At 33.0% G+C, this 14,827-nt stretch overlaps 1 protein-coding gene across 5 annotated transcripts in view; it reads left to right on the forward strand.

Annotated features, from left to right (window-relative positions):
- Positions 1-14,827, forward strand: part of LOC143354974 (proton-coupled amino acid transporter 2) — a 120,680-nt gene that overhangs the window by 61,457 nt on the left and 44,396 nt on the right. For all 5 annotated transcript variants that reach the window (XM_076789392.1, XM_076789396.1, XM_076789393.1 and 2 more), the window contains exon 2: positions 2,589-2,665. In XM_076789392.1, coding sequence (XP_076645507.1) covers positions 2,589-2,665 — 77 coding nt within the window. The remainder of the gene's footprint in view (positions 1-2,588; positions 2,666-14,827) is intronic.

A 14,827-nucleotide genomic window follows, 5' to 3' on the forward strand; every position in this document is an offset into this window, starting at 1 on the left:
ATTTTTCAAACATCGTCGATGATTTGACAAAAAAGTGTTTTCAGCAAAAGTTGATCAGTATTCACTTTTTCTACAAATTTCAATATGAAACATGTAAAAAGAAATTTGTTTTTATAAAAGATGGAGGTCATTTCGATTTTTTAATATATATTTTTGACTTCATAATATTCTAGCTGATGTCGAGACAAAATTCAACGACCAACTGTAACCTTCAACCTTAAAGTAGCGCTAAAATAATTTTGACCACAAAAAAACGGGTTTCCAGCTCACTGTGGACTGCGGATCTTTATGCAAAATAAAAATATTTCTTTCTTTTGCTAATAATTTCAATTTTTTGAAAATGGTCACATTCTTATATTCTTCTAATACTTTCCCTATTCATTTTTGCTGTCATTGCATAAAATCCGCAGTCTAAATATAACAATTAAATTGTGCATAAAAATTCGCAAACCAATCAATTAATTTGCTCATTAAATTGATTAATTTATTAATTTTTCTATCTCCAATTCAACTTTCTCCGTATCGGACTCGGTACGCGCGCGCGTTTTCAAAAATCGGCTTTTTATTCGCGATATCGTTATCCGCGTAGACTCGCCGGCTTTCGAGCAACAGCGGCTCGTTAATAACGGAATAATACAGCGCGGAAAATCGGAGGGAAATCGCCGGGACAGATGTTCGGTCACGTTTCCATAGGAAACTGGATTGCCCGTCTCGCATTGAACTCTGCGCGACCTTAATTCGATCGACCGTCGCCAATAGGGAGAGCAAGATACAAGCACAGAGTTCAACATTAAGTAACGCTGCACAGCGTACATACTTCTTGTAGACAAGCTATTTTTCGAAGAATTATTTATGACGGGTTATAAACGTTATCAGTTCAGTGCGTTATCATCTAATCCAGCTATTAATCCATTACGGTGGAACGTGCAACCAGGAATTTTTCGTGAATGTGCAGAAAAGAAATTAATGCATAGATACAGTGAACTCACCTACAAGCCTTACGTTTAAAGGTTCCTGAACTACCCACACCACCGCGGGGTGTACCCCGTGAGGGGCCGAGAAGTGTGAACATGACACGGGTCGGATATATCGGAGTGAGAGCAGAAGACCACTACGAATCCAATAACAAAACTTCTTTATTTTTATAATTTTTTTATGGGATTTTCTCCAACATATTCGATTAATGCCACTTTCATCAGTATTATTACATCGGTTCGAAGAAGTGGTGAAGAAAGAGACAATGCAATACTGGTTCGGATAGTCCAGATTCGGATAATTGACACCCTACTTCATATACAGTGGTGTGCAAAAGTATCCGGCTATCTTTTAAAAACAAAGAAACTTTTTTTTAAATTTGTTCGAACGGCTTGAGTTGTCTTGAGATGTTATAAGAATTAATTTACTGAGTAATTTATAAAAATATTAACTAAAAATCACCATTGTTCGAAATTGCGAAGAATGAAATACCAGTTATGATTTTTTACTTTTTTATCTGCGCCTATAATGAAAATTTTAAATATGGCGTTTTTAGATCTGAGTAAGTTATGTAGATCTACAAAGTTTCATTGAAATTGGTTGACGCATGAAAAAGGTGTGGGCATTCAAGATGTAAATGGCAGTTTCTCACAATTTTTAGTCAATTTTTATGAAACTTTGTGCAGGCATACAGGGCATTCCAAAAATGTTCTACTACCTCGAAAGGGGTGATTCCCAAGGTCATTTGAAGTAACTTCTTCCTTTGCGAAAATGTTCTCTGCGGTTTCGTTAAAGAGTTATTAACGAAAAACACGGACGAAGAGCACGGCTACAGCGAACAGATTCCAGCGTGGCCAATACCAACGTCACACTCAGCGGAAGCCGCTGTAGTCATATTCTGATTGCTCCGTACTTTTCGTTAACAGCTCTTTAACAAAGTCGCGGAGATTTTTGGGACACTCTGTTTAACTTGCTTAGATCTTTAAAAGGCATATTTCAAATTCTCATTATGGGTGCAGATGAAATGATTATTGGTTCTAGTTTGTTACAATCGATGCAGAAAAGCTTTATTTTGCAAAAAGACTCGCAATTGGGCTCAGTGTCGCTAAATTAAGACTTGTGTCTCCACTCTCACTTCTCCTTCTACCGTGCTATTCCCCACGCTTCCGTTGTGGACCGGTCACGTGACGCGTTTCGTCTCTGCTGTGCATACTCCTGTACTTGCAGAGAGGGTAACATTTCCCCCTCAACCCGTGCCCCCCCCCCCCTCCCCACCCGCCCCTCATCTGGAGACATTGATCGCACTATAGACAATCCATAAACCTGTTTCTAATCTCTCTGAAGACGTTGGTTGTTCTCTCATATTTGATGATGTTTCAATGACAATGTAATTTATGTTTACAATTTATATTAACGATATAATTTATTCTTTATTAAATACTTTATTAAATTCGGAAAATCTTGAAATAGTTACTGAAAATTTACTTACTGTAATAGTAATCTGATCGGAGCATGAAGAATTGCTACCAAACCTGAAAATAAAATCTGCTTACGATCTAATCAGTGCTTAAATCCTTAATTCTGTAATAACACGGATGTAATTATTGTTGCAGATGGAAATGTACAACAGTCCCACTATGAAGAAGAGTGCCCTGCACGGTGACGAAACGACGCTTAAAGAGCCCCATAGGTAAATAGGCCTATCTAATTCACAGAGTATAAAACATGCAATAGAGTAAGAAACCCGGTTACTGTGGGGGTGTCAATTACTGTACCTATATTAAAAATGTAATATCTCTTTTTTAATATCCATTATACTTTAAACATAAGTATAATTAATATAGGCACAGAAATTGGGTTCCGTATCCTAGTAACAATTTTAAGAACTAAATAATCACTCCTGAATCTGTAGACATTTCTGAGAAATATTTTCGATATGAACAACATTAAATGTAATGTTCAATAATACCAACAATTATACAAGTATCTAAAAAATGTCCATCAATCAAGAGATCAAGGACTATCATTTGTTTTGCACTCTGCACATTTACCTTATTTAGTTTAGGAAGCTATTGTATATAAATTTTTTAAACGAGGTTCATTACAAGACTACGGATTTTATGAATTCGAGACGAAAATAAATAAGTCAAATACAAAACTACAAAGACTTTAGGATACATTATTATTAAATATTAAAATTATTGAAAGAGGAAATATACTTTCATTTTAATTCTGTAATAATTGATTTAGTCAATTTTTGTTTTGCATGAAAATCCGCAGTCTATTTATTACTCATAGAATTATTTGCAAGGAAAGATGATAATGTTCCTTAAATTTTGTTCCTGATGAATTTCCTTCATCAGAACTGAAATTGAAACTCACGATTCAAACATACAAGCTGGGTTTACGTGATCAGTAAACCACAGATCTGTATGTGAAATCCGATTTCTCCGAAGCAATTTAAAGAAACTGAAGTTAAATAGACACATTCTTCTTTGTAAGATTCTAACAAGCTGAGAACAAAGCGGCAGCATTGTTAACACATCGATTGCCGACACGAAAACCGTAAAAATTAGATAAAATCAAGTCATTTATTATTATTCTTTCAATTCTCTCGGACTTAGGCAGATGATAAGTTTTGGTATGCTCAATCTATTAGTACAAAAATTTATTTTGATGGGTAAGCAAACAATTATGTCTCCTAAATATGAGTAACACAGCAATTAACGTGATTTATAACATGCGAAGATCATCGTATTTATACTAATATTTCATATCAATAAGTAGTTTAGCCCTATAATGTTTGTTAGTGTAATGCTAATATATAGGCAGAGAAAAATTTGAAAATATTGAAACGTCGGTGTGACGTTACTGCTAATTCGTTGACTCACATTTAACAAGTTTTAATTGTTACCATATGTTCCGATATTACTTGAATGGAACTCATTGTGGTTCAATTTACGTTTGTCCCGTGACGCAACGCAGTGACAATGTAGTTTTCAGTAAGGCAACGAAATCTTTTGTATTCAACAAAATAATTATTAATCATTGCATCCGAAAAATCATTTGATCTAAATAACTCTAACTTCTTTTATTTCTACATTCATAATTAACTCATAACTAGATTCACTTTTAGGTAGTATGAAGGGTCATATGAAGTGGCTAGTGGCAGGCAAACCTGTATGTAACGTGTAGAAATAATTTTGGAGAGGTAAAAGTAGCAGGTTTTGATTGTTTTAACTATGTGCCCCCAAATACGAGATGCTAAAACTGTAAAAATATAAACTTAGTATCTCATAACTTCTACAAAAAATCGGTGTTTGAAAATTATTTTTATTTTTTAAAATTCGGTTTCGAAGCTAAATATTCTGAAAAAATTCATATATGTGCATTCTAATAGCTAAAATATGCCTGATTTTTTGCAGAAGTTTCAACTGAAGAGGATAAGAGAACTTACGGAAAAAACTGATTTTCTTTGTCACCCCATTACTACCCCCCCCCCCATGTCGACATACAGGATTGAAAATTGGCACAAAGAATTTTCATTGGACAAGCTATTGAATGGCCTATTGCAAATTTCAATTTGGTTTGGAGGCACTTTTGACCTCCTTATCCGGCTACACTCTTTAAAGATCGTAGCTTCCCCTTTCCAACGAAGGCTCAAAACTTGATCTAACTCGATTGAAAGGTGTACTGTCATATTTGCAATAATTGTAAGTTGTAGACAACTTTCAGTATTTCCTCTGGAATTTCGATCAATTGCAATTTTTTCAAAATTTATTTCCCCGTCCTTGTAGTAAACTAATCGTTCTAACTTCTTAAAAAAAGAATCCAGGTCTCCTTTAAAAATTGTGCCAATATTATTGCGATTCACTGTAATTTATTCTTCGAGTGAATAGCTTGCTTCGGCCTCCGGAATAAAGAAATCTTGATGATCGAAAAGCCACGCTTTATCCGGTCCATCGATTCCGAAAATAGAAAGAGGAATAGGCTGGTAGCGTTAAACAGACAAATTGCGAAACGCCTATGCGCGTATGTATATGTTTCCCCGCTTCGATAGTAAGAGCTGAGCCAAATGTGACGTATGTACCTATCTCTATGGCACTGGACAATATATATTCGATTAAACGCCGTGGTATAAAACCTGCGTGGCATTCAGTTTGGTTTTTCCCCTGTTAATTTATCTTTCGTAAAGCCGCAACGACAATCGAATGGAAATATGATTCCATCAAAGCGATCGAAGTTTCCACATATGCAAGTCATCCGTTACGCAATCGAGATTATCTACGGAGATTTATAAACACTGTCGGATGGACGGAAATTAGAATCGCAATCAATGTACGCGATTATTTATGGATTATCTGCGTCTGCTAGAGACGTGCTGCGCAACAATGTACATTCCTAATTAATAAGACTTGCCCGTCGGGAAACTTTCGCACCTGAAGCCCATCATGAGTCATTAGTAGACTGTGGATTTTATGCGTTTATAGCAAAAACGAATAGGGTAAGGGACCCAATAACCGTGGGGGTACCAATTATTGTGCCTACATTACTTATACTTATTTCTAAAACATAATGAATATTAACACTAGGTTTACGGGAAACTAAAAGTGACTATTTTACATCACTTTATACAAATAACAAGAATGTACTGCCCAAATCTTTAGCCACTTTTTTAATGACATATACCCAAAGAAATAAATTTGTTGAATAATTCCTCATGCATGTATCTTTAGAATCTTAATAATTGTATATTAAAAATTTTAGAATCCGCCATTTTGACGGGTCCCGTAAACCTAGTGTTAAAAAATAGGTATTAAATTTTTTCCATTAAAATCAGTGTATATATGTATTCATTTATTTATTATTGCCTTAAACCAAGTAGCATGTACAATATTTTTACATATAGCTTATATTACATGTTATATATCTCTTTTTTAATATTCATTATGCTTTAAAAATAAGTATAATTAATATAGGCACAGTAATTGGGTCCCTTACCCTAGATCAGTGCTTCTTTACCTTTTCAGTGACCGGCACCCCCTTGAAAAATGTGTTTCTATTTCTTTATTTAGAAAATTACATGTGCCGCAAGATAATTTATTTATTGTATAATAAATTAAATAACTTAATATTTGTGGATGAAAAAATTCGTTTGAAAAGTTTCAACCACGAATAGATGCGCTACAAATGCATATATGTGAAAAGTTACTCGCCAGTTTCTCTGTACATTTAAATAAAATTTCATTCTCTTAGTTCTTTCTTTAAAGTAATAATAATAAGTACCAGCAATAAATAATTACATATTTACATACGACTTGTAGAAAATGGCAAATGGATTGAATTGAAACGTTACTATATAACTTTAAATTTCGAAGTTTTATTCGATAAATCATTTTTGAACAACCTGCTTGATTTCAAGTATTTTATTTCTTAAAATAAACACACAGTAAAAGAAAATTACACAGTAAGTGTTCGCTATAACACTGGAAAAATTAGAAAATACATAGTAGCATAAACGTTGACATTCAACCACACGTACCTACAAATACTTACAACAGTCATGAATTTTTTCAATGTCAGACATTTCTTAAAATAAATTACAAATAATAAACAAGGTTAATAGAGGAGACTAAAATGTTTAATCATTTATACAAAGGCTTTTATTTATATATAATGCCCAGCTGCGTTTAACAGGCATCCTGCAGTGCTACTGACATTTTTTGATGCAGTTATTTAATAATAGACTGCAGATTTCTATGCAAAATAGAAATTTCTTACATTAAGTTCAAGAAACAGGAGCTGGATAAAATTTTCTTTCTTTCTTTAATAATTTTAATAAGTTGGCAATAATATATTGAGCACTAAAAATTACTATTTTATATTACTCTATAATAACAAAAATTTGTTTATTCAGATCATTGGCAATTTCCATACATTTAAAACCAATGTTTCCTCTTTAGGACGACATCTTAACAATTCATGTACGATTTTTTTAAATCGTTTTTTCGAGCTTTGAATGAGAGCATTTTCGAGCTCTGACGGATTCAATCTCCAAATCTATGACAGTTTCATTTACGAGAAATTTTTTTAGAAGTTTTTCTTGACTTTTTTTGAATTTTCAGCCTCTTTTAGGAAAAATGGGCCTTCAATTTCCCACCTGCTCGGGTAACGGACCCAATTACTGTGCCTATATTAATCAAAGCATAATGAATACTAAAAAAGAGATATACATATGACATATACAGTGAATTCTCGTTACGAGTCAGTTGCCCCGTTCTGGTGACTGACTCTTACAAGGAGAGGCCACGACCTTCGGGTCACCGATTCGGTTGAAACTTTGCACACTTATAGATCTCGTTCTCCTGGTCACGAATATATACCATTATAGGGGCAGATACCCAATAGTTTTCGAGATATTGACGATTAAAGTTTCATTATTTCCCATGTAATGCCGTATTTTTTCTATTCTATAACAAGAGTCGGTGTGCCGCGACGGTAGCGTGCCAAGTTTTCAGCCGGACGATCAGGGTTCAAATCCTATCGACTATAACGCGTTTTTTTTTAACTTCATTATGTTTTATCATTGTATATTTATATTATTAATTTCAATCGAAAATGCAGTTCGGAACTTCGTTGGTTGCATTATCATCCCCAATATAAACAGTCAATAAACAGTGATATTGGAGACGCTCTTGGGATCGAGGAAACTCTTGAGAACGCGACACAGTTTGAAAACGGCGGGTCACATTACTTACCATTCGTACTCGCAGTGATAAAGTTTGAATTTTCCTCTAATGATTAGTTTTAAATTCTTTTTCTTCAATGCATATAATGATAAGTACCGGTTTCATTTTGATAAAATATAGCAGGCCGCCGAAAATTATCGGAAAGCAGTAAAATATATCACCTCACAATTCCATTTAAAATATATAATCAACACGGATCAGACAGGTTGTCAGTATCAATCAACGTTCGAAAGGACAATAACATATAAGGGAGAAAAGACCGCACTTGTTCAAGAAAAGGTAGATGAACTTATGTCACATCACACAAACGTAATAGTAACTTGTTCGAAATCCGGAAAGTTAACACAAGATATTTATAAAGACTTCTTAAAATTTAATATATATATTTAATATATAAATTACTATTACTATTTAATTACTATTAATTATCATTTAATATATAATAATAGTAAATAATCCTGTTGTTAGTAAAGAAATACATGTACTTGTAATTCAAAATGCAATTTTATACGTGAAATTAATATAAAACATAATGAAATTAAAAAAAATGCGGTAGTTGGTAGGATTTGAACCCTGGTCGTCCGGTTGAAAACTTGGAACACTAACGTCGCGCCACACCGACTCTTGTAGCCTAGATAAAATACAGCATTACATAGGCAATAATGAAACTTTAATCGTCAATATCTCGAAAATTATTGGGTATCTGCTCCTATAATGGTATATATTCATTAACAGGAGAACGAGATCTATAAGTGTGCAAAGTTTCAACCGAATCGGTGACCCGAAGGTCGTGGCCTCTCCTTGTTAGACGAAATCTGAGGTTGTCGCCGAGCGTCGCATTTGAAATACACAGAGGACGCTGGAAACCTAAGAGTCATCCGTCTACAAGTCATAAAAGCCTATGACTACTAAGCGATAGTGACAAGAAGGCTGAGAAAATGTCTTTCTCCGATACAATGTTGCACGTAGCTCGAGAGACGGCTCTTGAGCTTCGGCCCCTCACCGCGGTGGTGTGGGTAGTTCCACTGACTCCAAATTGTAAGGTTGGCACTGACTCGTAATGAGAATTCACTGTATACAGTGTTTACACGATATATGTCCAAAATACAGATCCAGCCAGGGCCATATATCGGTCAGAAGATACTATTCTTTGATCCACGCCGAACGTAGGAAAAGACAGCAAAGCCCTAAAGGCCTCGGTTCGTGACCTTTCACGGGGTAAATACTGTATTAACTGATTTTCATGAAAAAATGTATTAACTCTTTTTTAATATTCATTATCCTTTAAAATTAAGTATAATTAACATAGGCACAGTAATTGGTGCCCTAGAAATTGGGTCCCCTACCCTACAGAATATAAAAATATTATGGAGGAAAATGAATACTGTTTTGAGAAACTAGAGTCCTGGCTTATAGTTGTACTATTTGTTTTTACGAAATTATCACAACTAAAATATCGACAATTTTTTGGAAAATCGGAAATGTGTTCAAATACTGTTTAAATCGACTGTATGTCCATACAAATAAATTTATTGAATAATTCCCTAGGCATATATATATTCATAATTTGTATAATCATAGATGTGTGTTAAAAAAATTGTGAACCTGTTATTTTGGTAGGTCCTGTAGTTTCAGTGTTAAATCTTTTTATATTTCTCCTATTTTAAGTCGCACTCATTTGTGTGATAAAGGCATAAAATTCGTGGTCCACTCATTAATATAATCTATTTGTGGCTCTAAGGTTCAATACATGGAAATGACGAAACCCGGTTAATTATAGTGGCTGTTTCTTCGAACATGGCCAGTTTTGTGAAGTTGCGTGGGCTTTAAATGTAAAATCAGCTGCGATGGTCATAGAATTATAAATAACCCGTGATAAATTCGATACTTTTACGTGTCTAACCGAGGAACTGTTTAAATTATTTGTCTAAATCGACGAGGCGTTCGCGACCAGTCCAATGGCGAGTTCACCTTGAAATGTTAATGCCATGTATGCATATAGGATACGGAATTCTTGAAATAAAGACTAGATTAGATCGTCAAGTTACTTTCACTTCGTTGCAACTCATTCTTGCAACTTCTGTGCTGACTTCATAGCATTCCATTAAGGAATTATCATAGACCCACCGATACCGCTTTCATTGTTATCGTATTACAGACCTCTTAACGCATTCGCGATCCAACGACCCGTCTCGGATTCAAGATCATCTTGAAGATAATGTTAATTAGCTTCACACAGATAGGAATAATTGATCTGGAAGCCTTTTTTAAACTAGAGAACTGGCATAGCATAGGGCAAGGGACCCAATTACCGTGGGAGTACCAATTACTGTGCCTATATTAATTATTAGACAGCGGATTTTATGCATTTGTGACAAAAATGAGTAGATGCAACATGAAACAGTGAAACTATTACAAGAATTTAAAAATACTGTTATATTATTTTCAACCAAATAAAGATATTGAGAAGGATAATAAATTTTTACTTCACTCCAGTTTGTTGCAATTCTGGTAGAAAATTTTTATTTTGCATAAAGAACCGCTGTCTATTAATTATACTTATTTTTAAAGTATAATGAATATTCAAAAACAGATATATACCATATATATTAACTGATTTTACTAAAAAAAATTAATATCTTCTTTTTATATTCATGATGCTTTAAAAATAATTATAATTAATATAGGGACAGTAACTGGGTCCCTCACCCTAATCTGTAAACAAGGAGATTTACTATTGTTTTATGATAAATCATTGATCTTTTGAAAATACGCGTTTAAATATGTTGGCAGTGTTACGGCTTCGATTTCCTTCATACAGAAATATTTGTAAACAATCGTTACACGGAACGCTGACTACCTGATAGTGGCCCCCGTGGGAGGTTTTTTTTAGAGCGGCTTGATCATTCCAATGGATCTCGCTCATTCATCCGGTCATCAAATATGACAGTTCTTGGTACGATAAGGACAAGAATCGAGGAATCTTAATTTCTTCTCGAGTGAATACCTTTAGTGATCTGATATGTACATCCGATATACTGTAATGAATATCAATGTATTATACAGGTAGTTCACGCAGTTACTTCGGGCTATTACTTCGTTGCAAGTACAGTTATAGAAAAACATCAAAGAAAAAGGATGGATGGTTTAAAGAATACTACATCCGTAGGAGCTTACATTTTTAAATAAATTCCAATCTTGTATGTCCAATCAGCAGTTGCATTTGTTATGGAAATACATACGTTTTTTTTTAAATACATACATAGATTTTTCTCGCGAGTCTGCGTAAAACAGTATTGGGTTGGATGGTAAAAAAGTTATTAGTTTCGAGATATTTAAAAAAAATATCTTTATACATATTGTATATTCTTAATACATATTACAATAATATTCAATATCTTTCATTGAATATATAACACCGTTCAAAAGTTCGCGGGCAGTTACATTTTTTAGTTAAACAAGTATTTCTGTGATAATATGCTAAAAATGACTGTAAATAGTGAAATGGCATATTTTGGGTAGTGTAAAAAATGAAACTGTTTTCCTAACCTCATATTTTATAAATTTATTTATTTTACTTAATGTTACGTGTGTGCATGTTTTGCTATTTTTTGTAGGAGCATAATGTTTTGTAAAATTAGTAAATGAAATGCCGAAAATTTGTTTAGACACACTGTACGTTTTCTGGAAAATAGAAATTTCTGCCAATTCATGGAAAAACATTATTGTAAATGTTTTAAAAACGTCACATTAACATGTTAAATTAGAATAATAAATAGTCTACGGATGCTTATGCACTTCGATAGATAAACAAACATGAAATCTGATTTGAACGAAATATTATTTAGTTTCAACATATAAAAATGTTGTACTTTTTGCGAAGTGAATAAATCAAGCACAAAACTATGGAGAAAGAAAGAAAAAGAAAGAAAGAAATTAATTAAATTAAAGAAACACTTCCGTGTTATTTTCAACATATTATTTTCAAATTAAAATTATTGAGAATAGAAACAAATGTCTTTGTAGCTCCTGCATCTTGTAATTAATGCAGATAATTATTATTTTACATGAAAATCCGCAGTTCGGTTATTACATTATAAGGGAGTCTGCCCTGAATTGAGCAATGTCTCATTTAAAGAGTGTCACACATTATATGTCAATAAGAATTTTTCAGAAAATTTCATTCCTTCGAAAATGTACTTTCGTGAAATGGGTGATTCCTGAAGTCATTTGAAGTAACTTCTTCAAAAACACAGGCCAATACCAACGCTACGTTCAGGGGGGCTGTGCTCTGATTGGTCCGTGTTTTTCGTTAATAACTCCTCAACAAAGCTGTAGAGAATATTTTTCCAAAGGGAAAAATTACTCCGAATGACCTTGGGATGCGCCCCTTGCAAGGGAGTTCAAGATTTTTGAGACAGCCTTATAAACCTAATGATGAGACAGGTGATCATAAATGAGGCAGCTCTTTTTAGAAAATATTGTTGTAAAATTAAATTTTATGGAGATAAGATATAATGTATTTAAAACGTCAGATTTATACAAGTAATGTGTTAAAGACATGTGGTTAAATAATTCGAATTAAACTAATTATAAGTTCTTCTTCGACTTATTTGCAATACAGCAAGCAAGATTGTTGTCCTATAGTTTTTGCTATCGTGATTGGATTGTATCAATAAATCAAGAATAGCAAATCTATGGTGCAGTCAACATTTTGTCGTTTCGCCTAATCGCAAGATCGTAGCGATCGTAGCGTCGCTGTCCCCCGAACAGAGTTGGGCATCATTTAAGTAAATTTTTATTTAAATGATTACTTAAATAAAAAATTAATTTTTATTTGGAAGTTTAAATAAAATACGAAAAGAATTATTTATTATTTATACAGATCTAAATCAATTATATAAATAATAAATTTATTTCTTATTTATAAATACTATTTCAATTGTTACTTGTTAATTACCATTAAATTGCTTATTATTTATAATTTATTATTTATTCGGAAAGTAGGAAATAAGGATCTTCAACCGCTCTAAGCCCTAAGCGATACCTATCATTGAGTTCACGACGAAGCAACTAAAAACTCGATAGTGGGTCCCTAAAATAACTTAAATAACACGATGAAATCTCAGTTTTTTCTGATAAAACACTAAAATTGTTCGACGAGATCGGACAATTCTTGATATCTCTACCACCACACCGATTTCGATGATTTTTTAATATGTTCTACAAGTCAATATTTTTATTATTTATTATTTAAACGATTTTTTAAATAATAAAAATTTTTTTATACAATTGTTTCAATAATAAAAATGTATTTTTTTCTTAACACATTAAGTGTCCAGTTCATTTTGCTTGCCGTTCCGTTCAGGTCCAGACTCGGCCGTGTTAACGAATGATTTTGAAAAAATCCACACCTTTGTTTACATTGTTTCAATAAATTACATTGACATTTTGATATTATATCCTTTTTCTTAACTCTTTGAGGCACACGCTTTTAAAGAAAATAAAAACCTTAGTTGCATAGAATTTTGCGTCAGACAATGCGCCAACCTTAATTACAGCAGCACACACAACTTACTGATGCGTTTTGATTTACATAAATTCTTTTTTTCACTTATTTACCATTGGTGCATAGCATTTTCAACTGAATGAGAAACTTGAAATAAAATATTAAACTGTATGGCTATGAGTAACTTCAACTTTTCGAGGTGGGTTAAAATATGTCCCACCATTCATAAAAAGCTAAGCAAAAGGTGGGATAGTTTTTAACCCACCTAGCTCCAAAGAGTTAAAGCATTGACTGAACAAAAGCCGTTGTTCCTTAAGCGAAATCTTTAGTCTCACAATCAATATGCAAGGGCATACCCGCGCGGTGCTGCAACAGGAACCTAAAATCTGTGGCTGGTGCTTGAGCACCGGCTGTGCCCGAACGGTAAGTCTGACGCCGCACAGTGGTCCGGATCGAAGAATTTAGGGACATTTGTGTATAATTTTTTAACCATTTGAGATATTGAAATGAGGTTTAAACTAAAAAATATTATAAAATAAACTCTTTCGAATAATACATGATAGAATATATTTTTTGTTTAATTTGTTAGTTAGTTATTTTTATAAATTTTTATGTAGTTGTTGAATCCGCTGCTTTCCTTATTAAAACCATTGTATAATAATTGGAAATTCAAATCTTATAGTTTTCTTATATATAATGTAATTATGTTATTAGAATTTTTGATAAAATGTACAGGAATATAAGTTATTAAGTAAGGTATCTCGGTACAAATATATGTTGCGAGCAAAATTAATATTAATATTTTATTTAATTGATAAAATAAGAAGTATACTAATTAATCTTACCATTTTGTTGTTGAAGAAGTATGTAGGTACAAGCGGCTTTTGTTTTCTTTACCTTTTTAATAATTCTGCAGCCTCTGGACTTAATTGTTTGATTTTCTTCTTGTAAGATTTTATTCTCGTGGATGAAATATGTGGGTCCGATGTTAATAACAATCTGTGAAATATATCTTCATTTATAGCGATTCTAGAAATTTTCCTAGTATTTTTGGTCCTAATTTTTTAAAAATCTTTATGTCTTGTTTCTTGAGCCTCTTCAGATAATTGGCCAATCGGAAGTAGTGGTCAATAATATATTTTGCTATGCTTTGTGCGTATTGTTCATCCGTGTCTATTTCATAAGGAGAAGAAATTGTTTGAAGTATTACATGAAATTTTTTTATTAATACAACATCAACTCCTGTTATTTCTGACGAAAGCTCTGGGTTGGAATTAATTGTCTATATATATATATAGACAATTAATCAGATGTTTACAATGTGGAGAGTTCTCGGGTTGACTTGCGCTTCACAACACCAACGCGCGGCGACCATACTCGCCGCAACATTGTCAGCTTTAAACAACTATAAATTGTAAAGTAGGACGAAGTAGGAAATGATTCTTGTATGGTTATGTAAAAGAAGTTGTACCGAAAATATTCCACTTTGTTAGAGCCTGGAATGTTCTGGGAAAAAAATTATATCCTTTGACAAATATACAAAATTTTTTTAATGTATCATTCAACATTATTTTTTAAATATATTATTATTAGT

This window comes from Halictus rubicundus, chromosome 6, assembly GCF_050948215.1.
Source record: "Halictus rubicundus isolate RS-2024b chromosome 6, iyHalRubi1_principal, whole genome shotgun sequence".
Classification (NCBI taxonomy): Eukaryota; Metazoa; Arthropoda; class Insecta; order Hymenoptera; family Halictidae; genus Halictus; species Halictus rubicundus.